This window comes from Canis lupus, chromosome 23 (assembly GCF_048164855.1).
Source record: "Canis lupus baileyi chromosome 23, mCanLup2.hap1, whole genome shotgun sequence".
Taxonomy (NCBI): domain Eukaryota; kingdom Metazoa; phylum Chordata; class Mammalia; order Carnivora; family Canidae; genus Canis; species Canis lupus.
In genome coordinates this window covers 131,202-158,637 of record NC_132860.1, presented here as the reverse complement: position 1 = coordinate 158,637, position 27,436 = coordinate 131,202, and the positions used below count along the sequence as shown (strand labels likewise).

General features: G+C 37.8%; 1 protein-coding gene across 1 annotated transcript; it reads left to right on the top strand.

Annotated features, from left to right (window-relative positions):
- On the top strand, positions 1 to 27,172 carry MS4A14 (membrane spanning 4-domains A14). Its single transcript, XM_072793696.1, has 6 exons — positions 1 to 273; positions 2,164 to 2,292; positions 8,638 to 8,688; positions 11,513 to 11,662; positions 14,393 to 14,491; positions 24,936 to 27,172. The coding sequence occupies exons 1-6, from the start codon at positions 136 to 138 to the stop codon at positions 26,982 to 26,984; spliced, it is 2,616 nt and encodes an 871-aa protein (XP_072649797.1). The 5' UTR covers positions 1 to 135; the 3' UTR covers positions 26,985 to 27,172.
- The last annotated feature ends 264 nt before the right edge of the window (positions 27,173 to 27,436 follow it).

Here is a 27,436-nt window from a genome sequence, read left to right as displayed (position 1 = left end):
TTCTGTGGTTCTAGGAGCGAGGAGAGCAACCACGAAGGTTCATTGCTCCATGTAAGACTGATGGAAGACCATGGTTTTGGCTGCAGCGATCACTCACTCACTCACTCACTCTTAATAGAGTTCTGCCAATGAATCATGGAGTCATCATCTGAAGTCAAAAGATCGGCCCATGTCATCACTATACAACCAAATGATACAATACTGACTGCATTTCCCTATGGACCTCAGAGCTCTCTGCTGGATTTCCTGAAGGGAGAGCCAAAAGTCTTGGGGGTAAGTCCTCTCCCATCTGCGGGTTTTCCTGGAAAGGAGAAAAGAAGCTGTTTTTTTCCAGGTGTGTCTGCCTGGAGACTTTTTCAGGAAGGGACTTGATCCCCTTTCTTTTTTTTTTTTTTTTTTTTTTTTTTTTTTTGGTCTCTTTTCATCTTAATGTTTCTTTCTTGACTAATCATAAAAACTTCTAAGTCACTAGCTTGTACAAATAACCTTGATCTTCAGTAGAAGAACCAATATATAGCAAATATTACCAGTTCCCTGGTTTTTGATAAATAAGAGAAATAAAAGTTCTGCTTAGAAATGCACAGTTTGCCTTGTAAATGTCTTATTTATAAGCATGTCTTAGAAATGCTTCTGGAGGCTTATTTAATGCTGGAAAAAAACAGTATTTATTTATTTATTTATTTATTTATTTATTTATTTATTTATCATCTTTATTTTTGTTGTTTAAATTCAATTAGCCAACATATATAGTAAATTATTTTCAGATGAAGAGTTCAGTTAATCGTAAGTTGCATATCACACCCAGTGTTCATCACATCACGTGCCCTCCTTAATTCTCATTACCCAGTGGCCCCGTCCCCCGCCCCCCAGTAACCCTCAGTTTGTTCCCTATAGTTAAGAGTCTCTCATGGTTTGTCTTCCTGTCTGATTTCATCTTGTTTTATTTCCCCCCTTCCCCTGTGCTCCTCTGTTTTGTTTCTTAAATTCCACATATGAGTGAAACCATGTAATTGCCTTTCTCTGATTAACTTATTTTGCTTTGCTCTAGTTCCATGCATATCATTACAAATGTCAAGATGTCATTCTTTTTCGCTGGGTAGTATTCCATTGTGTATTTATCACATCTTCTCTACCCATTCATCTGTTGAGGGGCATCTGGGCTCTTTCCACAGTTTGACTATAACTTCCTAACACTGAGGCAATCCTAGGGCTTTTCATGAGGAGTTAGTACTGCTCTTTGAATTCTATCAGAGAGGATGAAGGAAACTGGTATAATTTTTCCAAATATTTTATTGATGAGGTGACCTCAGGACATGGTGGCGCCTCCCTTGGAGCTAAAAGCCATTCAAGGAGAGGTTAAACTTCCCCTTTGTGCTGTCACAGGCATTGGGAATTGTTTGAAAACTATATTCAAAGCTCATAGTAAGCCACAAACTAGACAAAACATTTTCAGTCATACATGCACCTAGAGGAGGGCTGTGTACACAGACTCCACCCTTTGTAAAAGAAGAAAATCACTACTTGTGGTCAATGCATGGGGAAAAATCCAGAATGCTTGAAGAGAAGCTCTGTTCCAAGAAGAGCTGCCCTCGCTGCAAGAGCACCACGGTACAGACTCCTAACAGCCTGATAAGCCCAGTGGATTACTGTCACCTCTAGACAGGCTCCTGTCTGAGGAGCAGAAGAGAACTCACCCCAGCCTCTTCACTCTAGATCAGCACACTTCAAATTTTTAGAGAAGTGGGCTCCAAAAGCATGCACTGGGTGCGGAAAATGTGTGTGTGCTGGGGACTGGGGACAGGAGGAGGATGCTGGAGCTATAGACGGGAAAACGTGCAAGGTGAAGAGTTTGCAGTCTCTGTCCTCAAGGAGCTTACAAGTAGGCCAGGCTTATATTTAAATCTGTCTGGTGCAAGGGAAATTGGTAATACGGGGGATTCAGTAAGTAGCGAAGGATGAGAGTGAGGGTCACAAACCTGAAGGACCAGGTGAGTGTGGTGAGGAAACAGACAACGGAAAATCTGAGGGCAGCTGGCAGGTGGAAGGGAAAGGCATTCATGTGGAGGGAGGTGTGACGTAAGCAAGGTGGTATGCCCAGGGACCCGGAGGAGCCCAGTGAGCTGGGGCACTTCTGATCTCATGGACCCATTTCTTTCCTCACAGGCTCTCCAGATCCTGCTTGCATCGATCATTGTGGGCGTTGGAAGTATATTTGCATTTAATTACATCAATTTCTCCCAGAGGTTTCCCCTCGTTTTCCTCACAGGATATCCCTTCTGGGGAGCACTTATTGTGAGTACTGTCAGTTAGGAGCTTTGGAGAAATTATGGTCAAGATTATGGTCAAGACTGGTTTGAACTGCCCCAGGTCCTGGCATAATGAATCCCATGAATATGGTCCCCAAGAAAACCAAATTGTCCCTTCTGTGGCCAGAGAAGTGACTCATTTAGTCATTGCACTACCATCATCACAGAGGTAACTTCTCCTAGGTGTACAGTGCTTAAAAGTTCCCAAAGCCCTGTGCGTAGAATAAGTCATTTGCTCCTTATCACCAAAGGGAGATCAGACGGGCAAATGTCCTACTCTTTTCTTTGCAAATATGGAAATGGAATTAAGAGTAGATAACAATTTTTATTTGAGTACAGATGACACACAATGTTACATTACTTTCAGGTGAACAACATACTGATTTCACAAGTTTATACATTATCCTGTGCTCACCACAAACGTAGCTACCACCTGTCGCCAGACATCTCTACTGAGGTATGAGCGACTGTATGCTTCACGCTGTGCCATTTATTCGCATGACTTATTCATTCCATAACTGGAGGCATGTATGCCCCTCTCCCTTTCACCCTTTTTCTCCAGCCCCAACCCCCTCTCCTCTGGTAACTGTCATTTCGTTCTCTGTATTTATAGGTCTGAATCTGTTTATTCATTTTTTTTTGAGATTCCACATGAGTGAAATCACATGGCATCTTTTCCAGTTTGACTTATTTCATTTAGCATAATACCTTCTAGTTCCATCCATGTTGTCTCAAATGGCACAATTTCATCCTTTTTATGGCAGTGTAATATTATATTCCCCTGTATGTACCACATCTTCCTTATCTATCAATGGACGCTTAGGTTGCTTCTGTATCTCGACTATTATAAATAATGCTGCAATAAACATAGGGGTGCGTATAATTCTTCCAATTAGTGGGTTTTTTTGTTTTCTTTAAGTAAATAATAAGTAGTGGAATTACTAGATCATATGGTCTTTCTATTTTTAATTTTTTGAAGAAATTCTGTACTATTTTCCACAGTGGCAATACTAATTTACGTTTCTACCAACACTGCATGAGAGTTCCTTTTTCTCCATATCCTCAACAACACTTGTTATTTCTCTTTGATCTATAAATGAAGGAGACACCAATTGTGGTTTTGATTTGCATTTTCTTGGTGATCAATAATGTTGAGCATCTTTTCATGTGTCTGTTGGCAATGTGAATGTCCTTTTTGGGAAAACATCTATTCAGGTCCTCTGTCCATTTTTAATCAGATTGGCTTTTTGTTTTGTTTTGTTTTTTGGTGTTGAATTGTGGAAGTTCTTTATATATTTGAGAGATTAACCCCTTATTTGACATATCATTTGCTAATACCTTCTCCCATCCATTAGGTAGTCTTTTAAAATTTTGTTGATGGTTTCCTTCACTGTGCAAAAGCTTTTATTTTGAGGTAGTCCCAGTAATTTATTTTTACTTTTGTTTCCCCTGTCTTAGAAGACATATCCAGAAAAATGTTTCTATAGCCAGAAAAAATTACTTCCTGTGTTCCTTTCTAATATTTTTATAGTTTCAGGCTTAGGTGTGATTAATCTTGAGTTTATTTTTGTGTATGGTGTCAGAGAAAGTGGTTCAGTTTCATTCTTTTTTACATGTAGCTCTCTAGCTTTCCCAGCTTCATTCATTGAAGAGGCTGCCTTTTCCCCATTGTATATTCTTATCTTCTTTGTCACAGATTAATTGAACATATTATCATGGGTTTATTTATGGGCTCTCTATTCTAATCTAATGATCTATGTTTATATTTTTGTGCTACTACCATACTGTTTTAATTACTGCAACTTTGTAGTATATCCTGAAATCTGGAACTGTGACACCTCCAGCTTGTTTTTCTTTCCCAAGATTGATTTGGCTACTCAGAGTCTTTTGTAGTTCCATACAAATTTAGTACTCCTGTACTACTTGCTCTAGGTCTGTGAAAAATTCTGCTGACATTTTGATAGAGATTGCATTGAATCTGTAGATTGCTTTGGGCAGTATTAACATTTTAGCAATATTAATTCTTCCAATCCATGAACATGGGAATTATCTTTCCATTTATTGTGTCATCTTAAATTTCTTTCAGCTATGTTTCATAGTTTTCAGAGTACACGTCTTTCACCTCTCTGTTTAAGTTTATTTCTAGGTATTTGATTCATTTTGGTACAACTGTAAATGGAGTTGTCTCCTTTTCTTTCTGCTACTTTGGTATTCGTATATAGAAACACTACTGATTTCTTGGTATTAATTTTGTATCCTGCAACTTTACTGAATTCATTTATTATATCTAGTAGTGTTTTGTTAGAGTCTTTAAAATTTTTCTATGCATAATATCATGTCATCTGCAAATAGTGACTTCTTTAGCAATAGTGTTGCCTCTTATTTCTTTTTCTTGTCTGATTGCTGTGGCTAGGACTTCCAGTAATATGTTGAATAAAAGTGGTGAGAGTGGACATCCTTGTCTTGTTCCTGATCTTAGCAGAGAATTTCTCAGTTTTTCACCATTAAGTATGATGTTAGTTATGGATTTTTCATACATGGCCTTTATTATATTCTGGCTTGTTCTTCTAAACCCACTTTGTTGAATGTTTTTATCATGAATGGATATTGAATTTTATCAAATGCTTTTTCTGCATTTATCAAATTGATCATATAATTTTTATCATTCTTTTTCTTGATGTGATGTATCATGTTGATTTGCAAATATTGAACCACCCTTGCAATAAATCTCACTTGATCATGGTGAATTATCTTTTTAATGTTATTGTTGAATGTAGCTTTCTAATGTTTTGTTGAGGATTTTTGAGTATATTCATCAGGGATATTGGCCTGTAGTCTTCCTTTTTTGTGGTGTCTTTGTCTGGTTTTGGTGTCAGGATAATTCTGGCCTTATAGAATATCTTTAGAAGCTTTATTTCCTCTTCTATTCTTTGGAATATTTTGAGAAAAAGAGATGTTAACCTATTTAAATGTTTGGTAGATTTCACCTGTGAATCCATCTGGTCCTGGACTTTCACTTTTTGAATAGATTGTTTTTGTTTTTGTTTTAGACAGAGGACAAGCACATGTGGGGAGGGGCAGAGGGAGAGAGAGAATTTTAGGCAGGCTCCACACACACTGCAGAGCCTAATCTGGGGCTCAATCTCACCTGAGATCATGACCTGAGCCAAAATCAAGAGTCAGGTGCTTAACTAACTGAGCCACTCAGGCACCACAGTAGAATATTTTTTATTACTGATACAATTTTGTTACTGGTAAGCAGACTGTTCATATTTTCTATTTCTTCTTAATTCTGTTTTGTAAGATTGGATGTTTTTAGGAATTTATTCATTTCTTATACGTAGTCCAATTATTTGGCATAAAGTTTTCATGATATTCTCTTATAATCCTTTGTATTTCTGTGGTGTCAGTTGTTACTTCCCCTCTCTCATTTCTGATTTTATTTATTTGGGTCCTTTTCCTTTTTTTTTTCTTGATAAATCTGGCTAAGAGCTTATCAATTTTGTTTATCTGTACAAAGAACCAGTTCTTGGTTTTACCGATTTTTTTTCTATTTTTTAAAGTCTCTATGCTATTTATTTGTACTATGCTTTTTATTATTTCCTTCCTCTACTCACCTTGGGCTTTGTTTGTTCTTTCTTTTTCTAGTTCCTTTATATGTAAGTTAAATTATTTGAGTTTTTTCTTCTTGAAGTAAGCCTGTATCACTATATTATTTCCCTCTTAGAACTGCTTTCAATGCATCACAAAGATTTTGGACCAATGTGTTTTCATTTTCATTTGTCTACATGTTTTTTTTTAATATCTTCTTTGATTGCCTCATTGACTCATTGGTTGTTTAGTATCATGTAGTTTAATCTCAAGAATAGATAATAACTTATGAATATCTAGCTAGCATTCATAGAATCATAGACTCTCATAACTTAAGAAGAATTCTAAAGATGATTATTATGGTTTCATCCCCTTATTATTCCCAGAGACAATTTTATGAATGCCACTCATCGAGTTAATTATGAAGCCATACATATAATTCTTAGTAGAGTGTTATTTGTATCTAATCCCCACAGCTTTGGTTCCTAATCTTCTGCCACAATATTTAAGGGGAGACTCAATACACCTTCCCCCACCAGAACATACCCTCTCAGGATGGTAAGAATACTATCTGTTTTAATTGTTTAGAAGCTAGAATCATGCCTGCTGCATAGTAGATATAAATGAATTCATCACTCAATGAACAAATGAGTGAAATAATAACTAAATGAGGCTATTGTCTCTATTAAAAACCCAGATCTCTTTTGATAAATACAAACATGCCATACCTTTTCTATAATCTGCATTTCAAAATCAACTAGCAGTGTTTTCATTTTCCAAATATAAATAATATAATGACTATAATTTTCATACTACACATCCTGCACTGTAGAGAATCAAAAAGACAAAGCCCCACTTCCCCATTTCACAACAGAATTTCCCCAGTGTGACTGTGTGTGATCTACTTGCATGAATTCTAGTGAGATTCTCACATACCGCTCTTTAAAACTCCACTCTCCACTAAAATGATATTTGCTAGGCCCGTACTCTATCTTTGGTAGAGCTGCAGGTACTGAGCATAATGAGGGAAGTAATGAATTGCTCTTCTTAGAAATAGATGGGGTTTGTCATATAATAGGGAGGCTAGAAGTGGAAAAGTAAAAAACAAAACAAAACAAAACAAACCAAAAACCCCTCCACAGATGTGTTATTTTACTTGCACTCGATAAGAGAGAAGTTCCAGATGCCCTGTGAATATTTAAGGAAGATTTCACCTGGCTTGGAGATCAGGGAAGTGCTTTGCACATAGGTGTTCACTGGGTGGAGTGGAAGGAAAGCATGCCCTGACAAAAGCAAAGCATAAGTGAAAGGCTTGATGTGGGAAAGAGCAACAGAAAGAAGACCAATGAATCTATGGTAGTGCTACAAAACGAAACCAAAAATGTAGACTGCAAACAGGTCATGCCCTTTGTAATCATATTAACAATATGGAATTTTATTTAATTTTTATTTTTTTAAGATTTTATTTATTTATTCGAGAGAGGAGAGAGAGGGAGAGAGAGAGAGAGAGAGAGAGAGAGAGAGAGAAGCAGAGACACAGGCAGAGGGAGAAGGGTCTCTGCAGGAGCCCGATGAAGGACTCGACCCCAGGACCCAGGGATCACACCCTGAGTCAAATGCAGATGCTCAACCCCTGAGCCACTCAGGTGTCCCAAGAATATGGAATTTTAATATGAGATTAAAGAAAACCTGCTGATAATCTTTAAAGAGGAGAGTGACATTTGAAGACTGTCATCTTTAAAACATCATTGGTTTTTCTGAGTGGTAACTGAACCCGAGGATGGTAGCAGCAAACCTGGGACAGCTGGTTGGGAGGAGGCTACAAGAATCCAGGCATGGAAATGGCAGTGGAGATAGAAAGCTTTGAGAATGATTTGGAGGTAGAATTGATCCAGTGGGGATCCATTGTGGGCAATGAAGTGAATGGAGGAATCAAAGGTAACTTTCTGATCTCTGCTTGTCACCTTGAGGTCCCTGAACACCAAGATCCAGATGTCCTCAAAGTCCAACACCAATTCCTACAAGAGGTTTCTATGCCCAGAATATTAAAAGTAAGAGGGCTCCACTTTGGGTGACAGAGTTCTCATCTTCCCTGAGTTGTACTAGACTCTATATCCCAGATAAAGGAGGGCTGAGATAATTATATTAGATGCAAGCCCTCTTTTTTTAAATTTTTATTTATTTATGATAGTCACAGAGAGAGAGAGAGAGGCAGAGGGAGAAGCAGGCTCCATGCACCGGGAGCCCAACTGTGGGATTCGATCCCGGGTCTCCAGGATCGCACCCTGGGCCAAAGGCAGGCGCCAAACCGCTGCACCACCCAGGGATCCCCGAGATGCAGGCCCTCTTATCACCCTTTAGAGTGTTCTGCTTGAGAAAGTCTCCTTCCACACCTCCAACACCCTTCCCTTCCCTCCACCAGGCCCAGAGCCCAGAATTATCTTCCAATTTAGAGCCCAGTTGGGAGAAACATCTCAGTGGTACCGTTTCGACCATAATGAGGGGCCTGCCTCTCTCAGCTGATCCTATTGTTCAGTGCTGAGTATGCCTAGCACGATATTTCATTTTGCATCGGTGCCAGTGCCTACTCTTCTTCCTCCCTGATGCTCAGGTTGAAAGACTTCATGGTCCAGGAGATTTGCAGACGTACAGATTACAATATAACCTCCAAAGGAAATTATATTGTAAGGGAGTCAAAAACACATCACCTGTTGACTTTTATCTCTTTTCTTCTTAACAGTATGTTATTACAGGATACCTCACAGGAATCAATGACAAGGCAAAATGTATGGTAAGTTACTTTTGTGACTTCTATGTAATTTAAGATAATCTATTTACTTTACATCGTCTTTGTGTATGAAACCTTTAGTAGTAAAGGATCTCAAGAATATCCTTAAACATCAAGTTTTGCAGTTCCGGTCATTCCTATTTGCCAATGTCACCACTAACCTTTACCCTTCTACTAGTTCCCATTTCCCTGGTCAAATAATCTGAAAGAGTTTCTTGTTGGAAACCATTCTATATTCCTCTAACTCAATGGTTTTTAACTGGGAATAATTTTGCCTCTTCCCCCAGAAATATCTGACAGTATCTGAAGACTTTTTTAGGTGGGACAACTAGTTGCAGGCTACTATTGTCATCTAGCAGGTAGAAGTGTTTCTAAACATCCTAAAATGCTTAGAAAAGTTTCCTATAACAGAAAATGATGATCTGAGGGTGTCTGGGTGGCTCAGTTGGTTAAGCGTCTGCGTTCAGCTCAGGTCATGATCCCAGGACCCTGAGATTGAGCCCCGCATCAGGCTCCCTGCTCAGTGGGGAGTCTGCTTCTCCCTCTCCCTCTGCCTGCTTGTGTGTATGCTCTCTCTTTTTCAAGTAAATACATAAAATCTTTAAAAAAGTGATCTAGCCCAAAATGTCTGTAGTGCCAAGTTTGAGAAACCCTGTTCTAACCAAAACCAATCTCAGGATCACTGTAATCTCCCTGCCCCTCACCCCCACCTACAGAAGATTTTCTTTGGGACCTGCCCAAAGTCTGAAGAAAAGAGTCTGGCATTGATGTCAGATCATTGTGGGCTGGAGTCAAGGCTATCACTCATTGCTGTGTCAACTTGAAGGGAAAAGTACTTCAAAGGGTTATTCTGAAAATTTAGTAACATATTACATACAGGGGCATCAAGCGGCTCAGTCAGTTAAGCATCTGCCTAGAGTTCAGGTCATGATCCCAGGATCAAGCCCCAATCAGGGTCCCAGCATAGGAGGTGGTCAACTCGTCCCTCTTCCTCTGCCCTTCATCCCCACTCATCCTCGTGCTCTCACTGTCACTCTCACTCTGCTCTCTCTCAAACAAATAAAGACAAACTTTTAAGAAAAATATTACATATAAAAGATACTTAAAAGTTTGTACTTCTTTCTCACAACCTTTTTTTTTCTCTCTGAAGATGTAAGGCTTCTCTTGAAGCCATTTTAACCATGTTTTTATGGTCCTCTGCCATTTTCCTCTAGGGATAGCTACAGACCATAGGACAGCTCTGACGGGATAGAAGTCCCCATCTCTCTCTACCTGTAGAAATAAATACAGACAATGCAAATAAAGCCCCAAATGCTATTCTTCTCTCCACATCAATTCCTTTCAGAGCGGAAGAATAAACGAAAGACCTACCCCTGACCCAGTGAGAGCTACACAGAGGCAGGCAGATCACTATGGAGGCACAAACACTGAATCGGGCATCGGAAGATCTGGCCTTCCCTCTCAGCTCTTCCACCAACTGCAGGGTTGCTTACAATCACTCCGTCCCTGAACCTTATTCAGCTGTAATGTGGGGATAGGAAGTGATCTGCCTACATCACAAAACCATAATGAGGGTCAGATGAGACAAAGACTGGGCATATTCTCTGTAAACCATAAGGCACAATACACATTGGGGGATTGCGGATCTAGAAATTTTAGTTCATTAAATGTCCTATGGGAGCCAGAACAGAGCCCAGAAGAGCAAAGGACTGAGGACTTATAGAGATAGAATATCTGTCTATCCTGTGCATTTTCCACCAAAGTGCCTATTTATTGTAAAGACCTGTGCTTGAGGTAACCCTTAAGTCATAGGAATATTTCCAAGTCCTGCCGCGTTAAGCCACAGCTGCTCCAGGATAGGACAGGCTGTGTGAATGCATCACTGCATGCCCTCACAACAGGCATACACAATCAAGATCTAATAAATATCTACTGATTTGAAATATGAGGTTTTTCGTTGTTTTTCCTTTTTTAAAAAAAAGCGATAGCAGTGCTGGGAGAGGTATGAATAAGACAGTCCAGCATACGTATGTGTGTGTGTGTGTGTGTATAGGAAGAGAGAGTAGGGAATTTGGTGGGGCAATCTGGACTTTTTTATATACCTTCCATGTTGGGACACTGCAATCAAAAAAGGAAATCATTAAAACCCAGTGTAAATTTGTTGCCATCAGTAAATATGTTGGTGATATGGTTGACTACTGTTTGAATCCCTGGAGGAATGAATGTAAGTCACACAAAGGCAGGACCTGTGTCTCTTTGTGTCTCATGGGCCTTATGCAGTCCTGGACACATAGTTGGGGCACACTAAAAATTTATTAGAGTAAATGAATAAATGGATACTACTCTAAAATTAGGTGACATTATTCTTTCTCTCTCTCTCTCTCTTTTTTTTTTTTTTTTTTTTTGAGGTAGAAATTTAAATTCGAAGAGATTAAGTTATCTTACAAGGTCCTAGTTCACTAGGACTCAAACTCAGGTCTAATTACAAGGTGAAGATATTTCCTAACATACCATTTTGCTTGCAGATTATGAAAGATGGTGCATTAGGATAAAATGAAAATTTTTTTAGCACTAACTATAGAGCACTCCTTCTTCTCTACTCATTCTCTTTCTTGGCTGACTGGCTCATCCTAAAACTTAGTTTGTCTTCTGACTTCAGTGAATCACTATTTAACTTATCATGCCTTTCAAGCATACTGACCTGACGGAGTAATTCATCCCTGAGGGGTATCTGGAAATACAAAAGCACTACAAATTTCTTACATGGTATTTTTGGTTTCATTTCATTTTTATTTATTTTAATATTATTTTTAAAACTATTTTCTAGGGACAAGGTGTCACGGCCATGAATGTTATCAGCTCCTTGGTTGCAGTGGCTGGGATTATTCTAACCATTATCAGCTACAGATATCAGCACAAATACTGCCAGACGCCTTCCCTCGAAGGAATCTGTGTTATAGGTAGAGTTCTTTACAATGTAAGTGCTCCTACTCTGTACGGTGAGTCTATACCATCTGATTTGAACTAGGATCATGATGCATCAATTCATTAACTTTGATTCCAGTAATGGAAGTTAGTTAGCATTTGAACTATTGGAAAGTGTACTATGATGCAGGATCTGATCCTGATCTTGTAAGCTCTCCGAACCTGTTTTCTTTGTGTGGAAAATGAAGATGATAAGAATATGTCCTGCATTGGGTTGTCATGAGAGTTACTTAAATTAGAATAATACTGCCTGGCACAGTGTAAACAGTCAATAGGTTCTAGCTATTACTAGTAGTATTGACCTGGATTTGGATCGAATATTACCTTTTCAGAATTAGTAAAGAACAAAACGGTCTGAAAAGTTTACCCAATTGGGGCACCTGGGTGGCCCAGTCAGTTAACTGGCTGCCTTGGGCTCAGGTCATGATCTCAGGGTTCTGGGATCAAGCCCTGAGACAGGCTCCCTGCTCAGTGGGGAGTCTGCTTCTCCCTCTCCCTCTGCCCCTTCCCCTGCTTATGTGCATGCATTCTCTCTTTCTCAAATAAACAAATCTTTCTTTAAAAAGTTTACCCAATTAATACTAAAAATAGAATATAGTAGGAGAAGGTGTTTGAGCTACTTCATAAAGTATTTTTGTTATTTTATAACATAAGTCATTTTACATCAATATAGCAATTTCATTCATCACAGCAGATGAGCCAGGAAACCAAACTGTAGGGGTCATTTTTAGTGTTTATCTAGTAAATATTCAGTGGCTGTCACTTTTATGCTGACATATCAATGCCTCCAAAAGGCCTTGCCCTTTACTTCCTCAAGTAAATCCTGGGCTTTCATTTTATTTCTGTCAGCCACATCTTGAAGGCTTTGGTCCTCGAACTTTAATGGGATTTGACCTGTTTGGGAGTGAAAGAGAATCACAGGAAACTGTCTTTCCTAATAAAGAAGGAAAGAGAAAAGAGCTACCAGTTCCTGGACACAAGATCTTATTTGATCCTGACAATGATCCATAAAAGCAAGCATAAGGACACTCTCATATGTTCTGAGATAAACTCCAGAATCAGTCTCAAAAAAGGTTACTAAGGAAAGCCAGAAAAACTATGAGAGGAACACAGTCCTGTCCTAATTGGGCCAAGACATACAACATCATAATCCTTCACTCTTTTTTCTAGTGGACAGACCACCACTGCTGTACACGTTAGTACGTATCAGGAAGAAACTGTATACTGACAGGGTTAAATCTCCAGATTTTTGACTGTGTGGATGAGAACTGCAGGATTAGTGTTTACATACAAAATCAGGGAGGATCTGTTCCGAGACTCCACGTGTATGACTCGTGATTCCTTGGTGAAATTCCAGTGTCACAAATAAGTTTTTTTTTAAATTAATTAATTAATTAATTAATTTATTTATTTATTTATTTATTTATTTATTTATTTATTTTAAGCCAGAACAGTGGATTCTAGACATCTCCTGAATGGACCTCTGTCTCAAAGACCAATCCACTGTCTACATTGTTGCCAGAGCCATCATTCAAAAATGCAGATCTAAGCACATTACACAATAGCTTCTTGTGAAACAGGATTAAGACCCAAATCTTAAAAGGTTTACAAGACCCTGTAACAACTACCTCTCTACCTTTCCAACATTGTTTCAGGTCTTTATCCTCCTCGCTCCACACTTCTGGCACCTTCTCAAATTCCTTAATGTGGTAAATACCCACTGCCCAGGGCCTTCAGACCAGCTGTCTCTTGCTTCAAACGGTTCCCGGTCTGGTGCCTACCCTTTTCCACCTGCCCAATTACAACCCCTCCTTGTTCTTGAACCTTAGTTTAAACTTCACTTCATTGGGGAATCCTTCCTGATTGCACCTCTACCTTTCCCAGTGCTGGCCTGTCTGGATCTCCCATTATAGTAGTGCGTAGCTCCCAATACTTTCTCAAAGCACTTAATGCAACTTAGCAAAGTAAATAATTGTCTACTTATCTGTCTCTGTTTGCTTCCTTATTATGATACAAGTTTCACAATGACCAGGAGGCAACTTTATGGTAGACACTTCATTTTGGTTTTATCAACAAATGGAATATCCAAGCTTCTGGATATGTTGCAGGGAAACCAAGGTTCAGACAGACTCAGTTGCTTGACCAGGTTACGTGTGACCTGAGTGTACCCAGATCTTCCCGTCTCCCCCGCCCAAGCTTTCTAGACATCGTGCTATTTCTTACACTGCTTTTTGATCTAACTATTACGTTAAGGCACAGTGGGCAAAACAGCAGTCTGTGGGCTATATCCAGTCTGTATTTTGTCCTATTTGGTTCCCACAAGTGAATGAATAGCCAGACATTTTCACATTAAAAATATGCACATCCTGCTTCCTTAGGAAAGGAAAATACGTCACGGGGCCCACGTTTCCACATGACAACTATTGCTCAGAACTGAGTAATGGATGCATTCTGGGAATACCTTTATTCTCCATCATCTCCCCTCCTAACTGGTTCACTCATTTGGGATGGTTGCCTGGTCCCCATAAGCATTGACGTTTGTTATCTCTGCTTATAAAAAAGAGGTAAGATGAAAATTGTCCAATCACTGACGGCTATGGGAGCTTCTGAAATGTGTTATTTCCCCTTGTTGGTGTTACAGTGTAAGAAGTCCTTGGCTTATATCTTTAAAATGATAGAGCTTTCATTCCAAATGCCATATATTTATCCTCATTATTTGCAGGGAATTTTGTCAGTCTTACTGATCATCAGCATAGCAGAGCTCAGCATCGCTGTGACTATCGTCTCCTTCAGAAGCAAGTGCTGGACAAACTCCAATGAGGTGCGTTCAGTGTTGTTCTAAGAAAGGGTTCCCACTGGGACACTGCAAGGAGTCCTGTTAGTTGCCAGAGCAGTTTTCTCAGATGCTGAACTGCAGCTTCTAAGGTGAGAGAGGTCAGGGAGAGAGAAGTTTAACATGATGGTTCACTCCACCCTTTGAGATAACTACGCTTCTTTTTCCTGCCCTCTCTGCTATCTGTTCACCTCTGTTCAGACATAGCTCGTCCCCCTGCCAGTCTGCTCTATATAACCACCCTCACTTGCACGTGCCAGCTGTATTAATACTTTTGCTCTTCTAGTGGGCATATAGTAGAATTTCATTGTAATTTTAATTTTCACCTCCTTGATGACAAATGATAATGAGATTTTTTTTGCGTTTATTGTCCTTGGTATCTTTTTTGGGGGGAAGGTGTCTGTTACTACCATTAGCCAACAGTTACTGCATTATTATGCATTAATATTACAAGAACTTAAATGATTCTTTTTTTTAAATGATTCTTAATATAAGTTCTTTTTTTTTTAAGAGATGTGTATTGCTATTTTTTTCCAGCCTTTGCCTTTCCATTTTCTTAACAGTTTCTTTCAAGTAAAAAACTTGTTGAAGTCCAATCTATGATTTATTTTCTTTTATGATTAGTCTTTTCTGTGTTCTAACAAAGCTTTGCCTACACCAAGATTGCAAATATTTTCTTCTCTACTTTCTTGTAGAGGTCTCACAGTTTTAGCTTTTGTGTTAAGTCTGTAACAGATTTCAAGTTACCTTTTACATATTATATAGCTGTGAGGTAAGAAGTTCATGCACCCCCTGCTATGAAGATATCCAGCTATGCCAATGCTATTTGTTGAAAATGCAACGTTTTCCCCCTTGGCATCTTGGTTGAAAATCAATTGACCTCTTATTCATAGTTTTCTCTTGGACACTATTTTGTCTCATTGATCTGTAGGTCTGTCCTTCCACATATTCCACACTGTCTTAATTTCTGCAGCTTTAGCGTAGTAATCTTTTTTTTATCATGGTAAAATATTCATAACATACTATCTGTCATTTTAGCCATTTGTTCAGTATACGATCCAGTGGCATTAAATATATTCATAATGATGTGTAATCATCACCACTATCTATGCTTAAAACTTTTCATCATCCCCATACAAACTCTGTGCCATAAATATAATTCCCTTTTCCTCCTCCTTCCAGCCCTTGGTAACTTCTAGTCTATTTTATGTCTCTACATCTATTTTCCATTATCTACTGATTATTCTAGATAATTCATAAAAGTAGAATCATATAATACTTTTTCTTCTGTATCTGTTTTACTTGACTACACATAATGTTTTCCAGGTTCATTCATATTTATTTATCAAAATTTCATTCTTTTTATAGATAAACAGTAGTCCATTTTGTGTATATTCCACATTTTGCCTCGTCATTCATCTGTTGATGGACACAGCTTTTTTTCACCCTTTGGCTATTGTGAATAATGCTGCTAGGAACACTGGTATAGAAATATCTGTTCTAATCTCTGAGGGTGCCTGTGTAGTACAGTCAGTAGAGCATCTGGCTATTGATTTTGGCTCAGGTCATGATCTCAGGGTTGTGGAACTGAGCTCTGTGCTTGGGGCAGAGTCTGCTTGGAATTCTCTCTCCATCTCCCTTTGCCCCTTGCTCACTCTCTCTAAAATAAATAAATTTTAAAAAAATCAATTGACCATACATATGAGGGTTTATTTCTGGACCACATTAGTCTATTTACATTAGTTTATTTTGACTACATTAGTCCATATATCTGCCTTTATGTCAATACTATACTTACTTAATTACTATAGTTTTTTTATTAAATTTCAAAGTTGGGAAGTGTGATTCTTTCAACATCGTTCTTCTTTTTTTAAGAATATTTTTTTGATCTTTTGGGCCCTCTGGAATTCCATATGAACTTGAGAAATGGTTTTACCATTTTTGAGAAAAAGGCTGTTGGAATTTTAATAAGAATTGCATTTAAGCTGTAGATAGCTCTGGGTAGTATTAGCATCTTAACAATGTCAAATGTTCCTATGATGAACACAGGATGCCTTTCCATTTATTTAGACCTACTTTAATTATTTTCAACAATATTTTGCAGCTTTTAGCACAGAAATCTTTCATCTCCTTGGTTATATTTATCCCTCAGTATTTAATTATTTTAGATGGTATTGTAAATAGAATTGTTTTCTGAATTTTCTTTTCTTTTCAGAATGCTAATGGCTGATATACAGGAACACAACTGATTATCACGTGTTGGTCTTGTGTGTTGTACTTTGCTGAATTTATTTGAGCTTTCTTGTCATTTCTTTGTCATGTTCCCTATATAGGATTATGGCATCTATGAAAAGTGATAGCTTTACCTATTCACTTCCATTTTGGATGACTTTTACTTCTTTTTGTTTAGCAATAATATGTACAGCTTCCACTACCGTGTTGTGTAACAGTGGTGAAATCAGGCGTTCTTGTCTGAATCTTGATTTTAGGGGGAAACATTTCAGTCATTCACCATTTAGTATTATGTTGGTTGTATATTTATCACATGAGGAATTTTCTCTCTATTCTTAATTTTCTGAGAGTTTTCTTTTTTTTATCATTTATAGGTATTGGATTTTGTTAAATGCCTTTTCTTCTCCTAGTGAGATGATCATGTGGATTTTCCCCCTACATTATATTAATGTGACATTTATTGATTTTTTTCATATTGAACCATTTTTGTACATGTGGCATAAGTCTCATTTGGTCATTATGAATAATCCTTTTGATATATTGCTACATTTGACTTACTGATGTTTTGCTGAAAATGTTTGACAAGAGATATTAATAATTTTATTTTCTTTTTAAATATTTATTTATTCATGAGAGAGAGAGAGAGAGAGAGAGAGAGAGGCAGAGACACAGGCAGAGGGAGAAACAGGTCCCATGAAGTGAGCCTGATGTGGGACTCGATCCCAGGACTCCAGAATCACTCCCTGTGCCGAAGACAGGCGCTAAACCGCTGAGCCACCCAGGGATCCCAGATATTGATAATTTTCTATTCTTGCAATGTCTTTACCTAGCTTTAGTATCAGGGTAATGTCAGCTTCATAGAATGAATTGAAAAATTTTCCCTTCTCTTCAATTTTTTGGAGGAGTTAAGAGAATGAATGGTATTAATTCTTCATTAAATCTTTAATAAAATTCACCAGTTAATCTATCTGATCCAAGAGGGATTTTTTTATGTTTCTTTTTGAGTCAGTGAAGATATTTTGTGTGCTTCAAGTAATTTGTTCATTTCTTGTAGAATATCTAATTTATGGGCATACTATTCTTAATATTTTTATATCCTTTTAATCTCTGTAATAATATAGCCATGTCCTCACTTCCTTTTTTTTTTCAGATTTTATTTTTATTTATTTGAGAGGGAGAGAGAGCAGGTGCAGAAGCAGGGCAGAGGGTAGGAAAATGGGCAAGAAGACTCCTTGTTGAGAAGGGAGCCCAGACATGGGACTAGATTCCAGGACCCTGAGATCATGACCTGAGGTGAAGGCAGATGCTTAACCAGCTGAGTGCCTCCTCATTTTCATCTCTTATTTTAGTTATTTGCTGTATCTTCTTTACTTTTTTTCTTTTTTCAATCCAGCCATAAGTTTGTTGATTTTGTTGATCTTCTCAAAGAACCAATATCTGGTTTCAATGATTCTCTCTATTGTTTTTCTATTCTATATTTTATCACTAATATTTATTATTTTCTTCCTTCTTCTAGCTTTGGGTTAGTTTGTTTTACTTGTCCTGATTCCATATACAGTTAAGGTACTGATTTGAGATCTTCTTTTCAAATATAGGCATTTACAGCTATATATTTCCCTCTTAACAAAGCCTTTGCTGCATGCCGTAAGTTTCAGTATGCTATTTTTGTTTTCTTCAATATCAAAGTATTTTCTAAATTCTTTTTTTATTTCTTTTTTGGCTTGCTGGTTGTTTAAGAATATGCTGTTTAATTTCCACATATTTGTCAATTTTTCAGCTTTCCTTGTATTATTAGTTTCTATTTTTATCCAGGTATGGCCAGAAAAGATATTTTGCATGGTATCTTTCAAAACTATTGAAACTTGTTTTGTGGCATAATATGTAGTCTCTCCTGAAGAATGTCCCGCATGCACTTAAGATGAATGAATGTGCTTTTTGCTTTTGTTGGTTGGAGTGTTCAGTGTATGTCTGTCAAGTCTAATTGGTTTACTGTGTTGGTTATCCCTCTGTTTCTTTACTTATCATCTGTGTGGTCATTCTACCCTTTTTGAAAGTAAGGTATTGAAGCCTCCAACTATTCTTGTAGAACTAACTATTTTTCCACTATATCAATTTTGCTTCATATATTTTGAGGATCTGTTATCAGATGTGTGAATGTTTATAATTGTTATATCTTCATGTTCCATCAAAACTTTCATTAATATATAAAGTATTTCTTTGTCTCCTATAATCTTTTTTTGGTTTAAAGTTTATCTGATATAGCCCCCTCCCCAAGCGTTCTCTTGGTTGTTTTTACATGGAATTATTTTTTCAATAATTTCACTTTCAATTTCTTTGTGTTTTTGAATCTACAGTCTCTTGTACACAGTACAAAACTGAACTATTTTTGTCTTGTTTTTATCCATCCAGCCAATCTTTGTCTCTTGATTGGAGAGCTTAAACCTTCTATATTTAAAGTAAATACTAATAAAGATGAACTTACTTCTACCATTTTTTATTTATTTTCTAAATGCCTTATTGTGGGTCACATAGACTCTATTCATGTTTTTAAATTATTTTTCTGTTCCTCAAACTTAATAATTTCAACTGTTCTATCTTTAGGTTTCTTGATTAGTTCTTCTGACTGCTCATATCTGCTTTGGAACCCCTCTAGTGTATATTTAATTGTACTTTTCATCTCCAGAAATTCCTTTGGGTTCTGTTTTATAATTTATATCTCTTTACTGATATTCTCATTTTGTTCATACATCATTTTCCTATATTTGCCCATGACTTTCTTTAGCTCTTTTAGCATCCTTAATATAGTTGATTTAAAATCTTTGTCTAGTAAACATGAAGTCTGAGCTTTCTTGGGTATGTTTGTGTTCCTTAATTTTCTTCCACTGAATAGGCCAAACTTTCCTGATTCTTTGTATACCTTGGTAAAAGTCAACATTTGAGCCTTATACTGTGTTAACTCTGGAAATTAGATTATCCATCTGCCTTAGGGCTTTTGGTGGTTTTTGTTTGTTTGTTTTTATTGGTGTAGAGCATCTCTATGCCAGAGATAAGCTTCAGGACTTCTCAGGTCTTTTCTGAGCCTGCATCTTTTTCCTGGGCATGCATAGTGGGTTTCTACGTTCTCCCATAAATACCATTGTTTCTAAATATCAAGAAAATAAAATAAATTTTAAAAAATCAAAAAGAAAATAGTGGAAGTTGAGTAATTTCCTATAGAGCTATTTCAGTTAGGATGTGTTGAAATAATGGAATCTAGCCTCTGCACCTACACATCAGTGATTAGAAGCAGCAATCTGCAATTAAAACACAGAAACCTGATATTTGGAAGACATGATCCTAATTGGCCACCAAGGCTCCTGAAATATAGGTTGCCATCCCCCAGCTGCCTGTCAAAGGCTCAGAGTGGGAGATAAGTAGTCACTCTGATGCTGAAGGCTTAAATTGACTTACATAACGCATGAATTTACCAGCCAAATTTTCCCCTGGAAGTTGCAAGTGTTCACATAGACTCCAGAGTTGCAAAATAGTTATTTCAGAGTGTTTCTGCCAATACATTTGTTGTCTGGATGAATACATTAATTCCAGGAGTTTCCTATTCTGCTTTCTTCCCTGAGGCTCCCCTAGAATAATAATCCTTAAAATCAGATAGTATAAATCTTGCAACTTTGTTGGTTTTCAACAACAATCTTTTCTAATTCCCAACCATAGATTGAAAAGGTTTATATTTTACCCTTAATTATGATATTACCTATAGGGTTTTCATAGTCTAAATTTATCCTCATTTGTAAAGAAACTTTTTTATCATGAATGAATATCAATTTTTATAATTTTTCACCTCATGCTTACACTTTTATTATTTCATCTGAGCCCAGGTATTTGGCATACTGTTCTTTTCTTGATACAACACAGAAGAGTATGAAACTCTTTACGAGCAATATTAAAATGAGTTACGCTGAATAACTATTCAATTTAATTCCACAAAAAGGGTTTTTTAATGGCATAGTAATGTGCAAAGTATAACAGGGAATGCAAAGGTACTATGTAATATGCACCCTGATCTCAAGAAAAGGAAAGGGAAAGTGAACTCTTAATATTTACTGAGTAACTTCTCTGTGCCAACCACAATGCCCAAGGCATTATTTTATATAGTCTTCAGTCATAGCAATCCTGGAGTAAAGTGTAACTGAAGTGGTTATTATAAAGAAGCATGTATTAGAAATTAAATATATTAGATAGAGAGAAAAGCACAGGATCTAGAATTCAACTGCAATGTATGACCCCTAGCTTCACAAGTAATAGCTCTGTGACACTGACTGAAACCTCAGTTCTCTGAGTCATAAAACAAGGTTAATAATCTCATAAGGATATTATAACTATTATTTGAGATGACTTTGGAACCTTGTCTAGCATCTGGTAATCACTGATGAGTACATTTAAAGTTATACACTTAAAGTCTTAAATAAAGTTAAAGAAATTATAATTCATGCCTTCAAATCTTTCTTTTTGCAAATGAAAAAAAATACTATTCAAATGAAACGAATCTTTGAGGATGAGTAAAAATGCAGAAATATCCCCTACAGTGCTATTGATCTTTGCATAAATAGTCTTTCAAAGGCAATAAAACATAGATGTGAAAACAAATTAGAAGGTGGAGAATGACAATGTGTAGTATAAGAGAACACGGAGACTCATTTTAGGCCAGCCATCAATCAAATAGGTAGTCACAATTAGGTTATTTAATCACCCAGAGTGCCAATCACTTCATCGAACAGAACAAGTAGTCTCTTCTTACTCTATGGATGACCTAAGAAAGAACATAGGCCGACAAAACTAAGTAGATAGGTCTGTAATGACAGCCTTTCTCAAAAACAAAACAAACAAACAAAAAATAAAAACAAAACTGAAGAACTGGAAGCATTGGCTAAAGGTGGTATCAGATGCTGTCATTTAGTTGCTTAAAAAACTTCCATAGATCTCACTTGTCTGTAGAGGAAAGCGCAAATTTCCTGCCCTAGTGTCCTGATATATTCATGCTGCTGTAACAAAAATACCACGGACTAGGTGGCTCAAGCAACAAAAATTTCTCAGAGTTCTGGAGGCTGGAAGTCCAAGATCAGAGTGCTAGTAGATTCAGAGCCTGGTGAGCACCCACTTCTTGGTTCATAGATGCCATCTTCTCACTGTGTCTTCAGATGGAGGGAAGGGAAAGGGTGCTATCTGGGTTTCTTTCTATAAAAGTATTAATTCCATTTATAAAGGCTTCACCCTCATGATCTAATCACCTCCCAAAGACCCCCACCTCCAAATACCATCACTCTGGGGATTAAGTTTTATGAATTTAGGGGGAACAAATTCAATCTATAATATTCCATCCATTCCTGCTCCCCAAATTCCTGTCCTTTTCATATGAAAAATATATTATTTACATCCCAATTGCCCCAAAAGTCTTATCTTGTTTTAGCATTAACTTTAAAGTCAAGTCCAAAATCTCATCTAAATATCATCTAGATCAGATACGGTGAGACTCAACGTATGATTCATTCTCCTTTAGTTGTGAATCTATGAAACCAAACATGTTATGACACCAAACTTCCAAAATGCTATGGTGTATTCTTCCAAAAGGGAGAAATAGGAGAAAAGAAAATTCATGTCCCAAGTAAGTCTGATACCTAACAGAGTAAACAAACCTTAAGGCTCAGGAATAATTCTCTTTAGCTAGACGCTCTGACTTCCAAGCTCACTGTGGAGGTGACATCACCCTCATGGGTGAGCAGGAAGGCCCCACAGTCATTCTCTCCCTGAGCTCTGCCCCCTGCAGCAGCTCTCTGACTGGGCCGTATAGTCCTTGCAGGCTGGAATCCCAAGCCCACGGCTCTGTCAGGAAGTCCTGTCTTTTGAAATCTCAGTGGATGTGGTCGCAATCCCATGGCTCAGCTGGTTGCAACCCATGCAGCAGTTCTCAACACTGGCACAGCTCTGCGCCCCCAAGGTGAGGCATTCTGGCTCAGCTGGAAACCAGAGAGGTGGTCCTACCCTTAGAAACCATCCTTCTTCCAGGGCCCTTTACTCTGGGCCCATGGTAGGAGTGGCAGCCCTGATACACTCTGAATCACCTTCGGTGTCGTTCTTCCATTGTTTTGGAGAATAGGTTCTGGCTTCTATTGAGACGGCTGATCTATACCAATTTCCTCATCAGGCAAAAATTAAGCCTCATAGTCTTAGTGTTCTCATTTTTAGCAATGTGGGTAGACTGGGAATCTTCCAAACCATCAAGTCCTGCTTCCTTTTTGCTAGAGAATTCCATTTTTAAGTAATTTCTCTCTTCTCACATTTTACTATTAGCTGCCTGAAGGAGCCAACCCTCACTTTCAACACTGTTTAGAAATAGCTTTGGCTAAATTTTATAAAATACTTATTGTTAATTATTAATAATATCATTTACTACATGAAGTTTCATCATTTCATTCACTATTGCACGTTTTACCTTCCATTAACACCAGAACACAAATACAATTTGGCCGAGTTCTTTGGCACTTTATAGCCAAGATCACTTTTCTTCCAGCTTCCAATAACCTATTCCTCATTTCTGTCTGAGACCTCAGCAGAATCACCTTTATCTTTCATATTTCCACCAACATTTTGTTCAGGAGTACTTAGGTATTCTTTAAGAAGACCGAGACTTAGCCCTCGACACAAGGGTTTGAAAAAAAAAAAAGAAGAAGAAGACCGAGACTTTATCTATGGCTTTTATCTTCCTGGACCCTCACCACGACAGCCCTTAATGGTCCATTCACAGCAAGATAAGCTTTTTCTAGCAAGCACTTCCAAGGTCTGCCAGGCTCCAAACATCACCCAGTTCTACATCTACTTCTACATTTTTAGGTATTTGTTACAGCAGCACTCCCACTTCTTGGTATTGATTTGTGTCTTAGTCTATTTGTACTGCTATACCACAGATAGAGTGGCTTAAACAACAAAGATTTATTACTCATAGTTCTGAAAGCTGGAAGTCCAATATTAAGGTCCTGGCAGATTCAGAGCCCTGGTTCATAGTTGTTAGTCTCACTGTGTCCTTGCTTGGAGTAAGGGGCAAGTGAGCTCTTTGAAGTCCCTTTATAAAAGCACGAATTCTATTTACAGAAGACCCAGCCCCATAATCTAACTCCTTCCCAAAGAGCCTACCTCTAGATACCATCACATTGGAGATTAGGTTTCAACATATAAATCTGGAGGGACACAAGCATTCAATTTATAGCGCCTAGCACACCATCTAGCAATGTCTAACTACTTACCCTCTCGTCACATAATACTGCATCGTAACCTTGTGTTTTGGTGCCCATTGTTTATTTCTACCTGGATTTCAACTCCTATCTTACTTCATCTGACCTTTTTGGATAAGGAATTCCTACTCAACCATCAGCTATTACTCCTCAATGAAACATTTCATGGTCCTCAAAATCTGATGATCCTCTACATTCCCACAAAGAGCTTAATACCTATTCTATAAGAGCATTTGCTAAATTGTATTGCCATCTCTTTATATCGTGGTTACCTATCATTGTGAGCACCTTATAGGCAAAACCCACGTCTAATATTTTTTTTATCTCCAGTATCTAGTTCATCTAGTAGGTCAACAGTAAATCATAAAACTGAATATATGGGGGCACCTGGGTGACATAGTTAAATAATGGACTCTTGCTTTCAGCTCAGGTGTGATCTCAGGGTTGTGAGATTGAGCCCTGAGGCTCCACACTCAGAATGGAGTCTGACTGAGCCTCTCTCTCTCTCTCCTTCTGTTCCTCTCCCCTCTCCCCCTCTCTTCTGTACTCACTCTCTCAGTGAAATAAGTAAATAAATCTTTTAAAAAACCTTGAATATATGAATACTGAGTGGATAATTTTAAATTTCTGAGAAGCTTTATAATATTAAGTATGGGAAGAATACTTCAGACAATCTTAATCAAATTCCCCTTTTCAATATTTGAGATAATAGTAGGTGATGACTTGTCCAAAATAAAACCAATGAGTTGATGGCAAAGCCAGTGCTAGTAGTTATATTTGTTTTCTGACTCCTTGTGTAGGTATTATGTTCTATCTACTATCTTAAGGCAGAGATGAAAAATCACTTGGGAATACAAGAAGAAAAGAATATCAAAAGTTGATTGTTACATTAATGTTTCCCCTACCCCTTGGTTTTATAGATTGTATTTTTCTTGCCTTCGGATGTTACTCAAGATAGTTCATTATCTGCCCCTGAAGAAAATGCTGCAATACAATTTGAGTTTCATGAACAGTCTTCTACTAATGATTCAATATCAAACACACAGCCTGTTTTCATTGGAGGTTATACTTTCTTCAAGTTAAGAATCTCAAAAAATCCTTTAACCTTTCGATATTCAAGGAGGAGAGGTAGCAATACTTATTATACATCTTCTGAGTCTGTGCTAGATGAACAACGGAAAAGTATCCCTCCACTTTCACAACTTTATGAGGAAGAAACTAAACTGAAACTTTTTCCTCCTGCATCAAAGAAAAAGCCCACGGAAAATATTCTGCCTACTACACAAATAAAAGATGAAGATCTAAAATCTGCTATCACACAACTCGCAAAAAAACAAACCCAACTGCAGCAGTCCCAAGCTTTGCCATCCCAAGTTTCTCCATCCTATTCTGTAAAAAAGCCCCAACAGTTATCACCTAAAGACTTTCCATCCCAAGCTTTGCCAGCCCAAGTCCTAGTATCTGAAGCCCCAAAACCTCATTTCATGCAGCCTCATGGCCTAACATCAGAAGACATGCCATACCAAGACATATCATCCGAAGACCAACAATCCCTAGGCATTGCACATCAAAATTCTCCTTATCAAGACATATCATCCCAGAACATACCATATCAAAGCATGCTATCCCCACATCTACCACCCCAAGACATACCTAACCAAAATCTGCTTTCCCAGATACAAACTCTGCCTACACAAGTCATGCTATTTGAAGCCCCAACATTCCATGCTGCACAGTCCTCTAATATACAACGCCTAAATCAGCAGTCCTTAGAGCTTCAACAACAAAACCAACAATATATGCAAGCAGCATATCAAGATATGCAATCAGAAGTCAAGTTACTGACCCAAGAATGGAAATCTAAGGAGGACTTCCATAGCAGGAAATCCTCAAAGTGGCAATCCCTAGACTGGCAAAATGAAAATTCGCAATCTCTAAAGTCACCTAATTTAGAGCAACAAAACAAAAGCTTGCAATCTCCAAAACAGAAAGCCCCAGACCAGCAAATTCAAGGCCAACAATCCCTAAAAAGGAAATCCCTAGACCAGCACATCAAGGATTGGCTATCTCCAAAGAGGCACTCTATAGATAAGCAAATCCAAGTTAAGCAAGACAGACAGCAACACCTAGATCAGCAAGCTGAGGTCCAGGTGGTCCAATGGGAACAATTACAAAGGCAAGGTGAAGATCAACAGGACGGAGAGAAGCAATCTCCAATGAGACAACACAAAGAAAGACAAGATAAAGCTCTACAGGTTTATAAGGGGCAAGCCATCAAGAAACAAAGCAAATACCAGCAAACTGAAGACCTGCAGGTACAAGAGGAGAAATCTCTAAAGCAGCCACATCAAGATGGGCAACTCCAAATCCAGGAACACCAAGGCTGGCAATTTTCAGGCCAACAATCCCAAGATTGGAAAGCTCAAGGCTGGAGAAGCAAAGACTGGAAAGTGCAGGAAATGCAATTAGAAATGCCTCATTCCCTAAAGTGGGAATCTCAAATCCAGCAAACCCAAGATCTATTAGAAAAAGAATCCCTAAAGCAGAAGGCTCTACACCAAGATGTCCAAGCTGTGCATGCCATAACTCGACCTCAACAATTACAGAGCATTCCATTTCAAGACAGTCAGTATCAAGATAAGCACCAACAAGACCTTAAATACACAGATACCCAAAAAGAAGATATGCATACAAACACCATGCAAACAGACAACAAATCAGAAGACATGAAAAGTGAGAGCCAAAACCTATACAACCTGCAGATGGAAGACAAAAAGCCAGATTGTAATTGTTCCTCCTGCCAAAGCTCAGTGCAAGACACACATTTCACCTCTACATCCGATATAAACTCAGAACAAGATGTTCAGAAAAACATTTCAATTTGCTCAACTACATACCAAGAAGATATAACTTTAACTACCACCTCATGTTACCCGAAAGACCAACAGCATTCTGAAGACTCTGACTAACGTGCATAATCTACCCAAACGCCATACTGCTCCCAATTATGAAAACAAAATAAGGAAAAACAATATAGTCTCTTCCAACCTATGTTCTCAAGCATAGCTGCTACCTTTTTCACTCGCAGAAAACAAAGGCCATGCATAACACTCAAAGGATTTGTCCTTAATTAAAATAAAATGGTAGCTAATATTAATGCTGTATCAGAACTTTCTGAGTTTGAAGAAGTAGTTCATATTTAAACTTTGTTATCAGTGTTAGTGTTTCAATTTGTTGTCACCAATTCATTTTACAGCTTAATAATTTTTTTGTTGAAGTATAGTTGACATACAACACTATTAGTTGTAGGTATACAACAGTGATCTGCAATTATATACATTATGAAATGCTCACCACGGTAAGTGTGATTACCATCGGTCACCATACAAAGTTATTGGCAGTATAATTGACTATACTCCCT